A 17,754-nucleotide genomic window follows, 5' to 3' on the forward strand; every position below is an offset into this window, starting at 1 on the left:
GCTCCACCGACATACTTCTTTTGCCTATATATACTCTTATACCCTAGATCGATCGCAGAGAGCCACGAAACCACTTTTCCACCGCCGCAACCTTCTGTACCCGTGAGATCCCATCTTGGGGCCTTTTCCGGCGATCTGCCGGAGGGGGAATCGATCACGGAGGGCTTCTACATCAACACCATAGCCTCTCCGATGAAGTGTGAGTAGTTTACCACAGACCTTCGGGTCCATAGTTATTATCATACCATAGGCTAGCTTCTAGGGTTTAGCCTCTCTGATCTCGTGGTAGATCTACTCTTGTACTACCCACATCATCAATATTAATCAAGCAGGACGTAGGGTTTTACCTCCATCAAGAGGGCCCGAACCCGAGATCCGCCGGTTTTGACACCGACAAGGCCCAAATAAAAAATGAGAGAAAAAGAGAGAAGGGGCAATGCTACTGTCCTTTTTCCACACTTGTGCTTCAAAGTAGCACCATGGTCTTCATGATAGAGAGTCTCCTATTTTGTCACTTTCATATACTAGTGGGAATTTTTCATTATAGAACTTGGCTTGTATATTCCAATGATGGGCTTCCTCAAAATGCCCTAGGTCTTCGTGAGCAAGCGAGTTGGATGCACACCCACTTAGTTTATTTTTGAGCTTTCATACACTTATTGCTCTAGTGCATCCATTGCATGGCAATCCCTACTCACTCACATTAATATCTATTGATGGGCATCTCCATAGCCCGTTGATACTCCTAGTTCATGTAAGACTATCTTCTCCTTTTTGTCTTCTCCACAACCACCATTCTATTCCACCTATAGTGCTATGTCCATGGCTCACTCTCATGTATTACGTGAAGATTGAAAAAGTTTGAGAACGTCAAAAGTATGAAACAATTGCTTGGCTTGTCATCAGTGTTGTGCATGATTTAAATATTTTTTTGATGAAGATAGAGCATAGCCAAACTATATGATTTTGTAGAGATAGCTTTCTTTGGCCATGTTATTTTGAGAAGACATGATTACTTTGTTAGTATGCTTGAAGTATTATTATTTTTATGTCAATATTAAACTATTGTCTTGTATCTTTCGGATCTGAACATTCATGCCACAATAAAGAAAATTACATTGATAATTATGTTAGGTAGCATTCCACATCAATTTTTTTTATCATTTACCTACTTGAGGACGAGCAGGAATTATGCTTGGGGATGAATGATACGTCTCCAACGTATCTGTAATTTTTTATTGTTTCATGCTACTATATTATCTGTTTTGGATGTTTAATGGGCTTTAATATGCTCTTTTATATTATTTTTGGGACTAACCTATTAACCGGAGGCCCAGTGCCAGTTTCTTTTTTTGCCTATTTTAGAATTTCGTAGAAAAGGAATACCAAACGAAATCCAAACGGAATGAAACCTTCGCAATGATCTTTCTTGGACCGAAAGCAAACCAGGAGACTTGGAGTGGAAGTCTAGAACTCCGTGAGGCAGCCACGAGGCAGGAGGGCGCGCCCCCCACCCTTGTAGGCCCCACGTACCTCCACCAACGTACTTATTTCGCCTATATATATACTCCTATACCCTAGATCGACTACATAGAGCCACGAAACCACTTTTCCACCGCCGCAACCTTCTGTACCTGTGAGATCCCATCTTGGGGCCTTTTTCGGTGATCTGCCGGAGGGGGAATCGATCACGGAGGGCTTCTACATCAACACCATAGCCTCTCCGATGAAGCGTGAGTAGTTTACCATAGACCTTCAGGTCCATAGTTATTAGCTAGATGGCTTCTTCTCTCTCTCTTTGATTCTCAATACCAAGTTCTCCTCGATGTTCTTAGAGATCTATTCGGTGTAATACTCTTTTGCAGTGTGTTTGCTGAGATCCGATGAATTGTGGATTTATGAACAAGATTATCTATGGATATTATTTGGTTCTTCTCTGAATGCTTATATGCATGCTTTGATATCTTTGCAAGTCTCTTCGAATTATCAGTTTAGTTTGGCCTACTAGATTGATCTTTCTTGCAATGGGAGAAGTGCTTAGCTTTGGGTTCAATCTTGTGGTGTCCTTTCCCAGTGACAGTAGGGGCAGCAAGGCACGTATTGTATTGTTGCCATCGAGGATAAAAAATGGGGTTTATATCATATTGCTTGAGTTTATCCCTCTACATCATGTCATCTTGCTTAATGCGTTACTATGTTCTTATGAACTTAATACTCTAGATGCATGCTGGATAGCGGTCGTTGTATGGAGTAATAGTAGTAGATGCGGAATCATTTTGATCTACTTGACACGGACGTGATGCCTATATTCATAATCATTGCCTAGATATTCTCATAACTATGCACTTTTCTATCAATTGCTCGGCAGTAATTTGTTCACCCACCGTAATACATGCTACCTTGAGAGAAGCCACTAGTGAAACCTATGGCCCCCATGTCTCTTTCTTATTATATTGCATCTCTTTTATTTACATCGCATCTCGTTTACTATTTTGCAATCTTTACTTTCCAATCTATATAACAAAAATACCAAAAATATTTACTTTACTATCTTTATCAGATCTCACTTTTGCGAGTGACCGTGAAGGGATTGACAACCCCTTTATCCCGTTGGTTGCAACGTTCTTGATTGTTTGTGCAGGTACTAGGTGACTTGTGCGTTGTCTCCTACTGGATTGATACCTTGGTTCTCAAAAACTGAGGGAAATACTTACGCTACTTTGCTGCATCACCCTTTCCTCTTCAAGGGAAAACCAACACATGCTCAAGAGGTAGCAGCAATGAGGGCCAAAAGATCTGTGATGGGGTGAACCAACTCTTTGACAATGCCTTTGAGAAGTAAATGATTCCCACGGGTGCCAATGTCACCGGCACCAACCCCCGTTGGGAAAAATCTCTGGCCCAAAGCTCCAATCTCCATCATCGCACCGAATCCCTTGGGAGGGTATCCAGCCATTCAATCAGTGAACGAAATCTAGCTCCATCCAATAATGATCTAGTGTCAAGATGAACTCTTCGACAACGTCCTCAAGAAGGAAAAGACACTCGTGGACGCCTTCGTCGCCGGTACCCACACCTCTCAACCAAAGCTTTCGCCTATAGCCCAGAGACCCTCCACCTCGATGATCCTCTTAGGAGAAGGCTAAACCACCAATACGTGACACATGCTAGTGGAAGACCACGTGAACCGAACAAGGAGCCAGTTGCTCGACGCCTCTCCATCGCACCACGTCAACAAAGTGGCTAGCTCGCCCAGAGGCCACCCGCACCGCCATAGCCCAAGCACGCCTGCGATGACACTGGCAGAGCAAGGCACACGCCACCACTGAAGCGTTTACCGCTGAGCCCCACCTTCACGACCTCATAACTCACGTTGTGCCCTCACTAGAGCTCGCCAAGGACGGATCTAGGCGGTACTCCAAACCCACAACGCAGAACTATCCTCCAGTTGCCATAGGGTGGCCACCACAGCGCCGAAGGGGTGAGGGATGACGCCACCACAGTCTAGGAAATCATCCCGACCACCACGCGTGAAGCTCCCGCAGAACGCTGGACACCACTGTCGTGGCCTAGCCAGGCCCTAGACGGGCATATTTTCATCAACTTGATCATATGATTAGACACGTGGCATGCTGATTCATGACTAGGGATGTGCACAAAACATTTTCCACAAGCAAAAAACGAAACTGGAATACCCTTGATATATAAGAGGTGTTTGTTAATGAATCACGATCAAACTAATAGGAAATTCAGTCCACAACATGTGCTAAGACCTTCATCTACCCAGTTGGCAGGCTACGTTTACCGCCACATGGGCAGAAGGATAAGATGAGCCACCCGAATAGTTTAGGAACCGATTTGGTCACTTTCATAGCTTAAGGACAAAAAAGAGTGGTTTGTAGTTGGGGGAGGGTATTATGTATTAATTCTCATTAATACCACATTTTCTATAGCACATGCGATTGTAGTTATAGTCTTGAATGGACATCTAGGTCTCTAAATGGATTCTTATAATTAACATCCAACAATTAAGTCACTAATGTGTGTGTGCGCTAAGTATATGAACATGTTTTAGTGCCACAAGTGAATGTTCCAGGGCATCGACGCCCTCCCCTCGGAAAGTAAAAGGAATTTAGGCGGTGGCTTTCCAAAATTTTATTTGAACTTTCATATGTTTTGTGGTGTTGTGAAATCACTTTGAGTCATGGGGTGTCCACACTAATAAGAATGGATGCCGAAAGAAAAGGGAGGCGCACATTGCTCAACTTTATCCTTTTGTCGCCACAAAAGTCAGAACAAAACGTACAACATAATCGGATTTATATTGGATGTGTGGAACTAGGAGTCTTCATATTGCAGTAGGACTTTGTAGTGTCTGAGGGTTTCTCTGACCCTATGTCCAGAGTCTGAGTCTCTCGACGAGGGGCTTGGAGTATCTGGAATGGAACCCGAAGGCCGGACCAATGTTCGAGGTTAACTACGAACAAGTGCCTGAGATTGACTACAGACCAGCTTCCCTAGAGTGTGTCGATGATGTTGGTAGTGTGGAGGTGTTGAAGTTTCTGAACATTGTATTTGCACCCTTTTTTCTCCTTTGATCAATTTTTTGGACTTGGTTCCCGGAGTATTTGGATGTTTTTTTGCAATGGCAAATTTTAAGGTAGACCTATTTATACTCCTTACCCCGTGAGAGAGGGGCAATATCTGAAAATTTCCAGATGTGAGATCCAAAGCCCCCCTCCTCCTCCTCCAAACCACCATTTGAGCTAACCCTAATTGGGAGTGAGGGTGTCCAACAGAAGTGAGATTCAAGCAAGATTTGAGTTATTCCTCGGCAAGACCATCAAGTCCTTCTCTAATCATTCATCGCAGTCCTTGGAGTTTGGGGACTCCTAAGAGCATGGTTAATAGTATAGCCAACAATGGGCTATATGAAGTTGCCACATCATCTATAGCCAACCTAATAGCCAACATTTATAATAGCTATTTACAAAGTAGTAGTACTTCACTAATGGATGGCCCACCTTACAATCTCACATTGTTTCTTGGAGCACGTGCTGCAGCCGGCTCTTAATCTACAGCCCGCTTCCCTTCTCTCTCCTCTTCTCTCTCATCCAACTCCGCAAACATATAATATTTTAATCCTTACAAACTGCTGACTATACCTTATTATACTTACTCTTAATAGTATAGTCAACTGTTGGCTATAAGAAAGTAACATGTCATCTATAGCCAACCTCATAGCCAACATGTATAACAATTGGCTATAAGTATGTGCTACTTTATTAATACACGGCCCACCTTCTACTCTCACATAGTGCCTAGGAGCACCTAACACAGCTAGCTCTTGCATGTGAGCTCCCTTACATTCTCTCTCCTATCCTCTCTCCTCCAACTAAGTATAGAAATATTATTTTAATCCTTACAACCTGCTGACTATACCTTATTGTGTTTGCTCTAAGCAGTTGGGATCCACCGAGAGCATCCAGTTGTAAAGCCGGAAGATCGTCTCAAGATGTACACTTAGTGTTTGGACTCAGGCTTGGTGGCCAAAACTCAAAAATACGATGGTTAGGCTTTTCTGGCCGAGGAGAGGCAAAATTTCATGTTTTGACCCTTTTAGCATATAAATTCGGGATCTGACCCCTGTTTGGAAAAATTTCGACATTTGACCCTTTTGCTACCGCCACTCTCTACGGCGGTAGGTTTGCATAGCCTACCGCCAGAACATTCGGTGGTAGGGAAACGGCAGCTGCCGTCACACAAACGGTCAGGCGCTGACCTGGCAGACATGCTACCGCCAGAGCCAACGGCGGTAGGGAATGCAAGCCTACCGCCAACGACCCTGTCAGTAGCGTGTGCAACCCTACTGCTCATTAACTGCCACTTTTGGTCACAGAACCCATGGCCGTGGGGCGAGGCACCCTACCGCCTTAGAACCCGGAGGTAGGCTGGGTAAACCTACCGCCACACGCCCCGGCGGTAGGCTGGGTAAACCTACCGCCACACGCCCCGGCGGTAGGGTCCCATCATAGTGCATTTTTTGCACATCTTGTATTTTGTTGTTGAAGAAACTGTGCTGTTTTTTTACATGAAAGTATATACTCATTTCTTTTACCATGAAAGTATACTCATATTGACAAGAACAATTGGCATGGCATGAAGTTAACTTAATGTTCAAACTAAATTTGACAGACAAACTAATAAAAAACTGAATTTGACAGCACATAATTTCATATTCGTTGAGAGCATAATTGAAAGGCACAAGGCATTACAAGAGGCACATAGTTTCATTATTCATTGAGAACATAATTTAAAGATACAAGACCAACTAATAGGATGATTTTCAGACAAGTTTGAAGAGCGGGCAGACATCATCATCTTCAGAGCTCCTCGTATGTTAACCCGGGCCGTGGAGACAGAAATGGCAGCGGATCCACCGGTTCAGGCGGAGGCGGAATGCTGGTCGACATCCGACCGTTCAAGCACTCCCACCTTGCCCTGCCCGCTGGAGTTTTCGCCTCCGCCCTTCCCCAGTTGATGATATCAAACGCAGATGCACTTGGGGGTGGCATCCTGGCTCTCTCCTCTGCATTGCTCTCGAAGTATATTCTCCGGCCCAAATTGCGTAGGAGATAGTTGGCGTGCTTCTGCGCAACTTCAATGCACGCTTCCCGGCGGACACAACAGATACTTGCATCTGCCTTCACTTTCTTCCACTCCTTCACGCTCTGCGACCAAGCCATGACATCGTCGAGGATCTGCTTTGCCCTCTCGTGCCACCGCTTTGCCCTCGTCGCCTCTAGGACCTCGTCTGAGACAGATCCCACCGGCTGCAGCAGCTCGGGGAAGGTCTCATACATGTACGGGAGCGGCATCTCTGACGGAATGTGCTGGAGAGGAGTGGGAGGAGCGGGCGGTGATGGAGTCGGCGGTGCTTTCTCCAAGCTTCCGTACCTAAACATATAGATTCATCACACAAAGGTTCATCACCTTCAAACAAATCTAAACCTAGGATTCATCATGTGGTCAAAAATTATAAACCTAACTTTTATTATCTAGAAATATCAAATAGGGTTCATCACCTTCAAACAAATCTAAACCTAGGAAATATGAATTAGGGTTCATCATGTGGTAAAAAATATCAATTGGGTTCATCATGATTCATCACGAAGGATCATCACCTAACTTGTATTATCTAGATGCAATCACCTAGGTTCATCATATCAACTAGGGTTCATCATGATTTTTAACATGAACATGAACATAAATCATTCTTAGGCTACATATATCAAGATGCAATCACCAAGGTTAATAAATAAATAAAATACATATACCAAGGTTCAAATGCATCATATCATATCATATTTCTCCAACAACATCCAACATGCATCATATCATATTGTTTTCAAAAACAAAAACCATGAACTAGGGTTCATCTTGAGGGGTTAACCATTTTTACTCCAACAAAATCCACTACTTGCATCATATAACATCCACATGCATCCTATATCAAAACAAATATCTCCAATATTCATCATATCATAAATTTTTTTAACACAAAAAATTATGAACTAGGTTCATTTTGAGGGTTCAACATTTGTTCTCCAACTACATCCACTACTTGAATCATAGCATATCAACATGCATCATCATATCACAATAAATTCCTCCAACATCCATCATATAAAAAATCCTCCAAAAATAATATGAACTAGGGTTCACCTTCACATAACCATACCAACTAGTGACTAGAGTTCATATCTAACACAATATAACATCTAGAATCAACCTAAATCAATCCTAGGGTTCAAAATATTTAAATCTAGTTCAAAAAGGGGAGTGATTTGAATCAAGTAATGCGACGAATCGGAAGCTATTTGACTAATACTAATTGGAGGGATCGAAGGAGCTTACTTTTCTTTCTTCGGGGCCATCTCGATCCGCAAAAACGGTGAAGAACGACGAAGATCAGGGGGGGGAGTGGAGGAGATGAGAGAGGGGGCGAGAGGAAGAACTCCTATGTTCTTGGGGCGGCTGGTTGGGGAGAAGGGGGAGGGGTGGGGCGGCCCGCAACTTATAACTTCCCACACCCTACCGCAGGGACCGGTAGGATCGGACAGGCTACCGCTAGGACCAGCGACGGTAGGGTGAGACGGAGGGGGACGGAGACCGTAAACGCTGCTGACGTGGATAAGTTTCCTACCGCCGCAGGTTCTGGCGGTAGGCTAGGTATCCTACCGCCGGGCCTCGTGGCGGTAGGAAAAAGGATCAAATCTAAAAAAAATCAAACAGGGGTCAGATCCCGAATTCATATGCTAAAAGGGTCAAAACACGAAATTTTGCCCCGAGGAGACACCGTATCCATGCCCCTCCAACAGGGACATATGCCAATGATTTGAACTCCAAAATTTACAACAACACCTCTATTTGCCCCTTCAATTATTTCTGTAACTTACTCATTATTTTCTTTTGTCGGTAAACCCTATCTTTATATCTGCAACTCACTCATGCGAAACCTCAACGAAGCACTCGTTTGATGCAGAGAAAGGATGACTTGAGAGAGAGATTTGGTTGGTGGCTAACTTTGTCATTACTTTGCCATACTATTTTCTGTTGAACTTGTCTTCAGTAGGTGTTTAAGTTCTTAGCCACACTTTAACTTGCCTAACAGAATTTGCCACACCTTTTTCGTGTGTAGCATATGGGTTTATTTCTCACAAAACGAATATCGCTTTAGAGCATCTCCAACGGCCGCACAAAAATTTGGCACCCAATAAAAGTTATAGCACGCTATTTTAGAACTTTTACTGCGCCGAGACCAACATCGCTTTTTGCAGACGTCCAAAAACACGCGCACAAAAAGCACACAGTGCAAATTGTGAAGCCCGCGTAATCCGGAGCCCAAAATATGCTGCGCGCGATAGCGTTTTTCAGCACGCGCCCAAAAACTTTTAGCGCTACAGCATCTGTTGAAGCTGTGCGGCGCCAAAAAAACAAAACTTTGGTGTGCGGAGCTCTTTTTGAACGCCTGTTGGAGATGCTCTTAGGTGTGGCTAAAACGAAACAACCACCTAACTTTGATCAAACTACCCTAACTAACTTAAGGTGTGACTGAGTGTGGTAATGCGTGGCTATGAACCAAACAGCCCCGTGGAGACAAGGGCAGGCAAAGCTCGCTGGAGATGGTTAAGGCTTCAGGGAACTTCCCGAACCAACCAACTCAACATCATGTGTTCCAGGCTTGCAGAACATGCTCCATTATTTTTCGTCTCATGTGAGATCATGAGGTATGGGTTACACTTATACAACGCCTCCGGTGTTCACATTCCACACCATTGCAAGCAGCTCGCGTTCACCACAGATCCTCCTCATGTTCCAGGTGCGCCCGACCCTACCTATTTTTTGTTTCGAGACAGCGCATCTAAACCTACCATTCCACGGGCAAATTAGCCATATTTACTAACTCCAGAATCACGGGCAGCAACAACAGCAGAGGCAATCGGAGCTCATGTAATGATATACAGATTTACATGCAGCCGCTCGCGCTTCTTACGGCGGTGACCAACGAGTCCGCCTCCGGTTTCCTGGCCGGAGACCTCGAGGGGCCTCGCCACGCCTTGGCATGATCAGGCCACCTCCCAGATCCCAAACAAACAATGGTTAGCTGGTCCTTGCAAGTCACCAAGTTCAGGCACCGTTTGTCATCAGGGGCTGATACTTTGCATAATCTATCCCGTTCAACCTAACACAGCACAAGACCTGCTCAGGCAGTTCTTCAGGTTTGTTTCCCTGCAAAGTGAGAAAGAAGCGAGCACAGTAAATAAACTATCTTTGCATATAGCAAAGTGAAAGGAGGTATTAGCTCAGAAACAGTTGTATGAGTGGCATACCTGGATGGTTAGCCCAACATCTAGCATGCATATTTTTAGCCTGTCCAGAAATGTCTCGAAACCTTTCCTTGAGATGTAGCCAAATCTATGCATGTCAATGTCAACCTCGAAGTAGTTATCACCCTGCACAGAAAGATAAAATGCTTTCACGCTCCTTGTACAAGTAACAAAAGTACAGGACCTAATGGTATCTTATAGCATTGCACTTGTTGCTCGGTGGCGCACTACCTAAGTGCTACTACTAGAAAGGTACTAAAAGCACAACTAACCAGGAAAAATTGATGCTGAGGTCTAGAAAGCACAGGCTTCTCGTTGTATGCATGCATTAGCTTCCTCTCTGCGGCACTTAAAGGAAGGTCCTCCAGATTAGCCACCCGTCCAAGTATCTTCAGCCGTTCCCGAAATGATATACTTGTTTCCATAGGAAATCCTTTTATTTTTTCTACATCATCATCAACCAACCTCTGTTTGGAAAGTCAAACAAGAAGAGTCACAATGTTGTCGACTTCTAAAAATAATTAGTACAGGAAAAGGACTGGCTACATATAGAAATTCACGAGTGCTTTCAAATGCAAAAGTGCCTCTGCTAAAAATGCCAAAGATGGCCATTAGCAGATTATCATTTATAAATTGAACTCCTGAATAAACCTCCTTTACTGAAACCACATTTTATAGTGTCAGCCATCAGTCAGCAATGCATGAAAATGTGTAGAATACACCTTTTATAGTTTTTATCTTGATCAACTATAGAGTTTATGCCTATAAAGTTGACCCTACAGCCCATAACTTACAAGAAAATGCAGTATATACCTATTTACCTTTGTAAAATATAAAGGTTTTAGCTCTAGGCCTGAAATCGCCTTTCAGTTATCACTAAAGCTGGTATTCCCAGGTTTAAATGCAGGAAAAGTTTGTTCATCAACTTAAGAATATTCTATATTTCCTGAACAATATCATTCTAATTATTTTATCCATTTCAAACATCTAGAGAAGCTACTCACTGGGCATTGTATCAATTTTTCACCACATTCAGAAACTGATTAGAAAATGGCCATTCTCAACATAAGGATATTATACCAAACAAATAGCATCTGCACTACGGCATCCGAACTATCATCTTCATTACATATAGCTAACTTATATATACAGAATGTAAATAGTTGGCGAAGCTGTGAAATATATGAGAACCATCAAAAATCTTACTCTGATATTCTCTATGAATAAGGGTGAAAGCTCTTTTGAGTAACCTTCGGAAAGCCTAAAATACAAAACAAAGCTCATGCCTTCCCCATCGGTTTCATTCTGAAAGAGTGAAGCAGGATATAGTGGAACCTGATAAAAATGCACAAAAGGAGACATTGTCAAACCACTGATTAATATGTGACAGGGGCAAAGAATGTCAGTAGGAAAAAATCACTCCAGTTAAGCATAAATTCAAATTCATCAATCTTAATTACTCAACTGACAATTTACTGAACTACTGCAAGAGAATTCAGGCACCCTTTAGACACAGTTGATCAGGGGCTCTATCATGCCCGTTTGTATCATGGAACCTGATACTGGGAGCACTAACGACTCTTTGGAGCCTAGTTCAAAGCCATGTGGGGCGAAATTAAAGCTTGTTGATTTCTTTTGTAGGATGAACAAGACATTGCCTCTCTTAATCAGGTTGCTTTTTTTCTGAAGACAGAGCCACAGAACCTCCTTTCCCCGTTGGCCTCTACTTTTTATAGCAGTGTCCTTATCTTGAAAGTTAAAGTATTCGTCGTGAACACACTGTCTCAGCTATTAATCATCCAGGGGTCACATAAGCAACTGGTAGGAGGGGGAGTGGATGTACAAGCCCACTGCCCACCAACCAGGTTCAAGTCCTCTTCAACTTGAATTTGGCACATAGCCACGTACTATTCTACTACTTAATTAAATCAGTAACGGGTTCCTCTTTCTCCTAGGTATATCCATCAAATGCAAATACCTAACATGTTGCAGCCTTGTCAAATACAAATATACAATAACTTCTATCGTTTGTAATGCTACTATTTGATTATGTACAAACTGCACATCATATTAAAAGCATAATAACAGCTAAACCTAAAAAGATGGCTCAAAGGATGTAAAACACACAGTTACATCTTCACATATTTCTACCCAAACAAACAAGAGTTTTCACATGTAATTATTACAGAAACTAAGAAACACTAGAAAGGAACTGCAGGCAGAACCTTAGCTCTGAATCAGTAAATCAACAACGTTGTTAACTCTTGAGAATATATTTTGACAAATGTGTAACTGTTTAGCAGAGTCTTAACACACCTGTACATTGACCACCAAAAGAGGTGGGAGTTTGCTGGAGGTTTGAATATCAGGAAGCTTGACAAATCGAGATATATGATGGAGTTTTTGCGGCGATAAGTATACATCAACTCCAAATGGATAGTACGCCGCACAATTTTGAGCAAGCTCTTTCTTTTTATCCCTGAAGAATTTCAATTGAACCAAAGGTCAGTCACTTCCCAAAAGAATCCAGCCTTCCCAAATAAATGTGCATTGTGAAAATGAACAAGGTTGCTAGTACGTACTATGAAAACAATCAGTGAATGATGTTTACCTGAGATAGTTAGATCCCCGGACTCTGAATGTACCAGGATCAATATGAGACCAGCTATTCAGCACTTTCTTTTCCAGCAAACATAACTGTACTTGAGAACCTGCTAGAGGCCTTTCAAGGAAATCCTTTGTAGACACTGAACAAAACACAAATGTTTCTTTAGTAATTTTATTTATGATGCCGGTGTAATTGAGCTTTTAGGAAGAAGAGAAAAACTATGTGACCAAATGATGGATGAAGAACTGCTTACATAGCGTGGACGACGGGTTGGCTTCCCCGGACTTCTTCTTGAAGGAAAGCTTCAACGAAGGCATCTTCATCGAATGAGTCGGGCTTGTGGAAAGCGCCCTCTTCTTCTCATTCACACCAACAGCAGAGGCCATACATGGCAAACAGTTATTTGGCAGGAGACCGCAATTGTCCAGTATCCCTCCACTATTTGGGCTAGCACCACCTGAAACACTCACCCCATCCTCATGGCTAGCAGAGGGCCTCGCACCGTTCTCCAAATTCCCCTTTGGCAGCTCACTGGACCTTGGCTTCCTATGGTGGTCTTCAGCTCCGTTGAAGCTCCCACCATTGGCATCCCTCATACTCAATGCGGCTTCGTTCTCGAAGCCGTTGAGTGAAAAGGCATCTGCAGAGTAAACAGAAAAGCTCAACAGGCTTGAAATCAACACATGGTGGCGCATAGCCAGGCAAGTACATTGCAGAGGTATAATACGGAGAGTAGTTACCATCTTGCACGCTGTGGAAATCGTCCTCGCCGTCTGACTCGCTGATGGCGAAGGAGTCGTACCAGGCCTCCTCCATGCTCCCGGTGACTGCAGGAAAGGAAGTACCCAATTCAGCGTCAGGTGGGTGAGAATTCGGACTGGCGAGAGTACAATGCCACGAATCGCCATTGATGGCCGCAATAAACTGGCATGTACTTAACCACCGTAGTGCCAATTACAGCGCCGAGTGAAATTCAATAATCGATCGATGGATCGATTCGAAAAAAAAAAAGTCCCCGGCCGTGGCTAGATAGATGCGCACGATGCGCAGATGCAGTAATTTAATTTAATCCCCAACAAGGACGGACGCGCGCGCGCAATCTCACGCCCCCCATGGTCCCCCGGGCCGAGATCAAATCTATCTATCTATGCCCCGAACAAGCAGAGGCGGAAAGGACGATTGGCGGAAAGCAAAGCAGCGGGGAGCGCATCCCACCCACCCTACCCTACCCACCCACCCACCCACCTTGGAAGGCCGGGTTGCTGTAGGTCCGGCAGTCGCCGGAGGCCGAGGCGGAGGGGTCGGGGGGCCCCTCGGCCTCCTGGATGGTCTCCATGGAGGCGGCGCGGGAGGGCGCCTTCCTCCGGCCCTTGCCCCCGCGGCGGCGGCGCCTGCGCGAGGAGGCCCCCCCGGCCCGCGCCGCCTCGCCGGAGCGCGGCGTGCTGGGCTTCCCCACGCACGCGCTCGGCCGCGACACGCACGTGCCCATGCCCGCCCGAGCCGGGGCCCCCCGTCGGCCGAGATCGGCGCGGTGCCGGCGCGGGGGAAGGTGGCGGGCACGGCGCTGGGCCTCGTCCGCGTCCGCGTGGGGGTGGAGGGGGTGGAGATCGGTGCGGTTGCGTGGGAGATTTTTGTTTTTATGGGCGGGCGGGCGGGCGGGCGAACTCTGTGGCTGTGGAGGAGGGGTAGTAGGGGGAGGTGGTGGTGGTGGTGATGATGGAGGAACAGGGGGACGCTGGCTGCGTGCGTGTATGGGCTCGGCTCGCCTTCCCACACGACTGCTGCGGGGTGGGGGTGTGGGGGGGGGGGGGGGGGGGGGGGGATGGAGATGGAGATTATGGAGGGGAGGCGCCGCTCTCCTGGACGCGGTCCTTGGTGGGTGGTCTGCCTCTGCCGCTGCTGCTTCCTTTTGTTCTGGCTGGGTTCGGGTGGGGCCCACGGCTTTTCTTTTCTGGTGGGAGTTAGGCTGGTCATAGTGGGGAGTAACTTAGGCTGCCCGTAATGGGAGTATCATAGATAGTATCGTGCATGCCAACTAAGCAATTTTGATGAGGTGGTATAGAATTAAATGAAGAAAAAGAGGCTTGAGTATCATATCATAATACCATATATCATATTAAATGATGTGCTACTTTGTGTCATGCATGGCAATAAATATAGTCCTCTATGATACCAACATATGATACTATGCATTAGAGATATAGTGTCATAGACTAATATCATATGCATGATACTAGCATATGACACTAGTCTAAATTACTACCCTCATAGTGCAAAGTATCTTAGTAGTAGTGTCATAGTTTGTTTTATTTATTGTCTTATAGACCCATTTTGTCTCGGGAAGCGCTATGTTACAGTAACATATTATGTTAATCCAAGCACCTCTCTCTTCATTAAATATTTGCCACATAAGCAAAATTATTTTGGGATGTGTTAAGTTACTACCTAAGTTACCTCCACTATGGCTAGCCTTAGGGGCAGGCTTTTCTCTGCGGGTGAGTGACGACCTCTTTTTTTTAAGGGAAAAAAAATGCGCTCGCATGGTGGTTGTCCGCCGACGCAGGGGCGTCTCCGGCGGCCGCAATGGGTGGGTTTTATCTCATTTTTATGCCCGAACACGTCCGGAATTTTGGATACACAATGATGTCCTCCAATTTAGGTTTGAATTGTCCAGTGTTACACTGCACGGTGGCCGCACGAAAAGTACGTTGACCATTGGGAAAAAGTGAAGGCCATGTGCGTGCAATTTCGCGAGTTGACCGTTGACTAGATTTACCAGATTTGGGTGGTGGGGGAGAAAAAGTCAGTGACCAACTCAACGAAGCATCCATTCGGATCCAGTGCACGCGTACCATGGGGGGCTTGTGGTCCTTCACCAATCACAATCCTATTTCTTGCCAACATTTGGTAGTACGATGCTACCGTCAGGTCTCCGTTTTACTACGTGTTGAAAACTTGTTTCTCCTTCCTCCACTTTTGGATCCACACGCCTTGCACGGAAACTTTAGTGCCTAATCCTGGAAAACGAGTGCAAACATAGTTTTCTTATTTTTAGCTAGGAGACAATCTCTTTGTGATACTAACTAGTAAATGTGTGCCTACAATGCACGTTGATATTAGGACGTATATTAATTTCACGTGGATATTATGTAAGATATTACTAGTACTTGCGCATTAATTATGTATTTGACATTTATGTTAATATCTGGTATGATATTAATGCGTGCTAAACTTGTTGAGCGCTCAGCGTTGAAACAATATAGGCCGTATGATTGACCTAGTTTGATGGTCGAGATTAGTAGGATCTGCCCCTTTCGATCTTTTTTATATTGATGATGATTGATGGTGATGATATGGTGTATAGATATAGATAAAGATAAGATATGTTTTTGATTTTTTTTATATTGATGATATGGTATATAGATATAGATAGATATGAGATATGGTCTTCAGATTTACAAATTAATGTTGGATACTGGTGAAACTAATAGCTCTATCGTGACAGAAGAGAGCACATCTTCCCCATGGACACACACTGGTGCATGTGTGGTCAGCACGCGTAGCAACTTCCATTGGATGGTGTTCCAAGTCTTGTATTTTGCTTTCTTACGAAGCAAAGTTTGTTTCCTTATTCAATTTTGCTTCCATATGACAAATTATGTTTTCAATTATGGTGAGCTTTATTTTTAGTAACACTTAGTTTTGCTTCCTAACAAGAATACTTCTTTTTCGGTGGCCAACAAGATTGTTCGAAGACAATCAGATGGTGTTTCCTTCTGGTATATGGTTTCCAACATAGGAGGGGGCTCATAACTCTAGCAAGATGAGATTTCACATCATCTAGTTTGCTTAGGAAGCAAAACTTATTACGTCATTCAGTTTTGCTTCCATATGAAGAAATTGTGTTCCAATTGTGGTAAGTTTATTTCGAGTGACATTCGGTTTTGCTTTCTATCAAGATTTTTTTTACTAGTTAAATGCCCGTGCGTTGCTACGGGCGATAGATGATTCAAATACAATGTTCATGCATAATTATTATGTTAAGCAATGTCATGAGCAAACAGTGAATAATTATCTTATATCTTAATTTTGTCGACCACCTAGTGATTGAAGCACAAACTTCACTTAGCAAACATATTATCGTATGACAATCAAGTTAAGCAATTTCTATGACCAATTATTGCACAATTATTTGAAATCATAGTTGGTTCAGGTTCTCTCAGTAACACACAATACCAAGCTTTGTGTTAAACATGAATGACTCCCCATGACGGAGGTGACCTGCACAAAATAAATCTCTCATAATTAAAAATATAGAAATATCTAGTTTAATTCAAAAATATATGTACACATAATAAAAAATGCAAAGTATAATTACTGAAAGTATAAGTGACAGATATCTCACCTATGATGTAAGTACCTCCCTATAGACGAAGTTCCTCGTGTAATTACCAACATGACAGTTGGAGCTCTTGTTTTTGCAGTAATTTGAGCTATTCATGCTGCTATCGTCTGAGGTCTTTTTCTTATTGTTGGAGCTCTTGTTTTTGTTGTAATTTGAGCTATTCCTTCTACTATCGTCTGAGACATTTTTCTCATTGTCTGTAGTCGGGGCGATAAGGATCTTGATGTTCTTTCTAGCAGTGGATCTAGATAGCGCGACATACAACTGCCCATGAGAGAACACTGGCTCGGGCAAGTATATACCCGCGTTCGGGATAGTCTGCCCCTGTGCCTTGTTGACCGTCATGGCAAAGCTGAGCCTAATAGGAAACTGGTTCCTCTTGAACTGGAAAGGGAACATCTCGTCATCACTGGGACAAAGGGGGGTCCTTGGCAAGAAGATCCTCTTTCCAGCATGTTGCCCTAGCACAATTTCTGCATCGATGACATTCCTCTGGAATCCTCGAACCACCAGCCTCGTGCCATTGCAAAGTCCATTCGCGGGGTCAATATTTCTAAGCAATATAATAGGGCAGTTTATCTTGAGCTTCAATACATGTGGAGGCAGCCCATTAGGGGTCAAAGTGTTAAGGAACTCAGATGGATAATAGTTATGAGGGTCATCGACTGCTGAATCAAAGCTATGATACACCATCTCATCTCCGTGGAAACGATTGATCATCCTTATATTTATCCTATCCACACAGTCATTTCATGTCGATAAGATTGCTCTGGAGGTGATGTAGTTTGGATCAGACATATTAGCACCGAGACTGGGAAAAACATTGTCTATCAGTGTATCAAGATCAGTGC

At 43.9% G+C, this 17,754-nt stretch overlaps 3 protein-coding genes across 3 annotated transcripts; all 3 read right to left on the minus strand.

Annotated features, from left to right (window-relative positions):
• Window positions 1-6,232: 6,232 nt before the first annotated feature.
• Window positions 6,233-9,089, minus strand: LOC147974512 (uncharacterized). The gene is made up of 2 exons (XM_087517551.1): window positions 7,918-9,089; window positions 6,233-6,957 (listed from the first exon to the last, which is right to left on the minus strand). The coding sequence occupies exons 1-2, from the start codon at window positions 7,935-7,937 to the stop codon at window positions 6,384-6,386; spliced, it is 594 nt and encodes a 197-aa protein (XP_087373677.1). The 5' UTR covers window positions 7,938-9,089; the 3' UTR covers window positions 6,233-6,383.
• Window positions 9,090-9,244: 155 nt separating this feature from the next.
• Window positions 9,245-14,287, minus strand: LOC147974513 (uncharacterized). Its single transcript, XM_087517550.1, has 9 exons — window positions 13,744-14,287; window positions 13,239-13,325; window positions 12,752-13,138; window positions 12,502-12,637; window positions 12,207-12,369; window positions 11,097-11,225; window positions 10,163-10,357; window positions 9,894-10,016; window positions 9,245-9,792 (listed from the first exon to the last, which is right to left on the minus strand). Exons 1-9 carry the CDS (start codon window positions 13,985-13,987, stop codon window positions 9,691-9,693), a joined length of 1,566 nt encoding a protein of 521 aa, XP_087373676.1. The 5' UTR covers window positions 13,988-14,287; the 3' UTR covers window positions 9,245-9,690.
• Window positions 14,288-16,707: 2,420 nt separating this feature from the next.
• On the minus strand, window positions 16,708-17,638 carry LOC147974514 (uncharacterized). The gene is made up of 2 exons (XM_087520063.1): window positions 16,919-17,638; window positions 16,708-16,779 (listed from the first exon to the last, which is right to left on the minus strand). Exons 1-2 carry the CDS (start codon window positions 17,621-17,623, stop codon window positions 16,708-16,710), a joined length of 777 nt encoding a protein of 258 aa, XP_087376189.1. The 5' UTR covers window positions 17,624-17,638.
• Between the last annotated feature and the right edge of the window lie 116 nt (window positions 17,639-17,754).

This window comes from Triticum urartu, chromosome 4A (assembly GCF_056163025.1).
Source record: "Triticum urartu cultivar PI428250 chromosome 4A, HENAU_Tu73, whole genome shotgun sequence".
Lineage (NCBI taxonomy): Eukaryota > Viridiplantae > Streptophyta > Magnoliopsida > Poales > Poaceae > Triticum > Triticum urartu.

Excerpts from the sequence above, each read along its gene's own strand:
- LOC147974512 (XM_087517551.1), bottom strand. The coding sequence starts at position 7,937 with ATGGCCCCGAAGAAAGAAAA. Across the intron at positions 6,958-7,917 it reads ATGGCCCCGAAGAAAGAAAA|GTACGGAAGCTTGGAGAAAG; the intron begins GTAAGCTCCTTC and ends CTATATGTTTAG.
- LOC147974513 (XM_087517550.1), bottom strand. The coding sequence starts at position 13,987 with ATGGGCACGTGCGTGTCGCGGCCGAGCGCGTGCGTGGGGAAGCCCAGC. Across the intron at positions 12,370-12,501 it reads CGGGGATCTAACTATCTCAG|GGATAAAAAGAAAGAGCTTG; the intron begins GTAAACATCATT and ends GAAATTCTTCAG. Across the intron at positions 11,226-12,206 it reads TTTTGGTGGTCAATGTACAG|GTTCCACTATATCCTGCTTC; the intron begins GTGTGTTAAGAC and ends CATTTTTATCAG.
- LOC147974514 (XM_087520063.1), bottom strand. The coding sequence starts at position 17,623 with ATGATCAATCGTTTCCACGGAGATGAGATGGTGTATCATAGCTTTGAT. Across the intron at positions 16,780-16,918 it reads GGAACTTCGTCTATAGGGAG|GTCACCTCCGTCATGGGGAG; the intron begins GTACTTACATCA and ends TATTTTGTGCAG.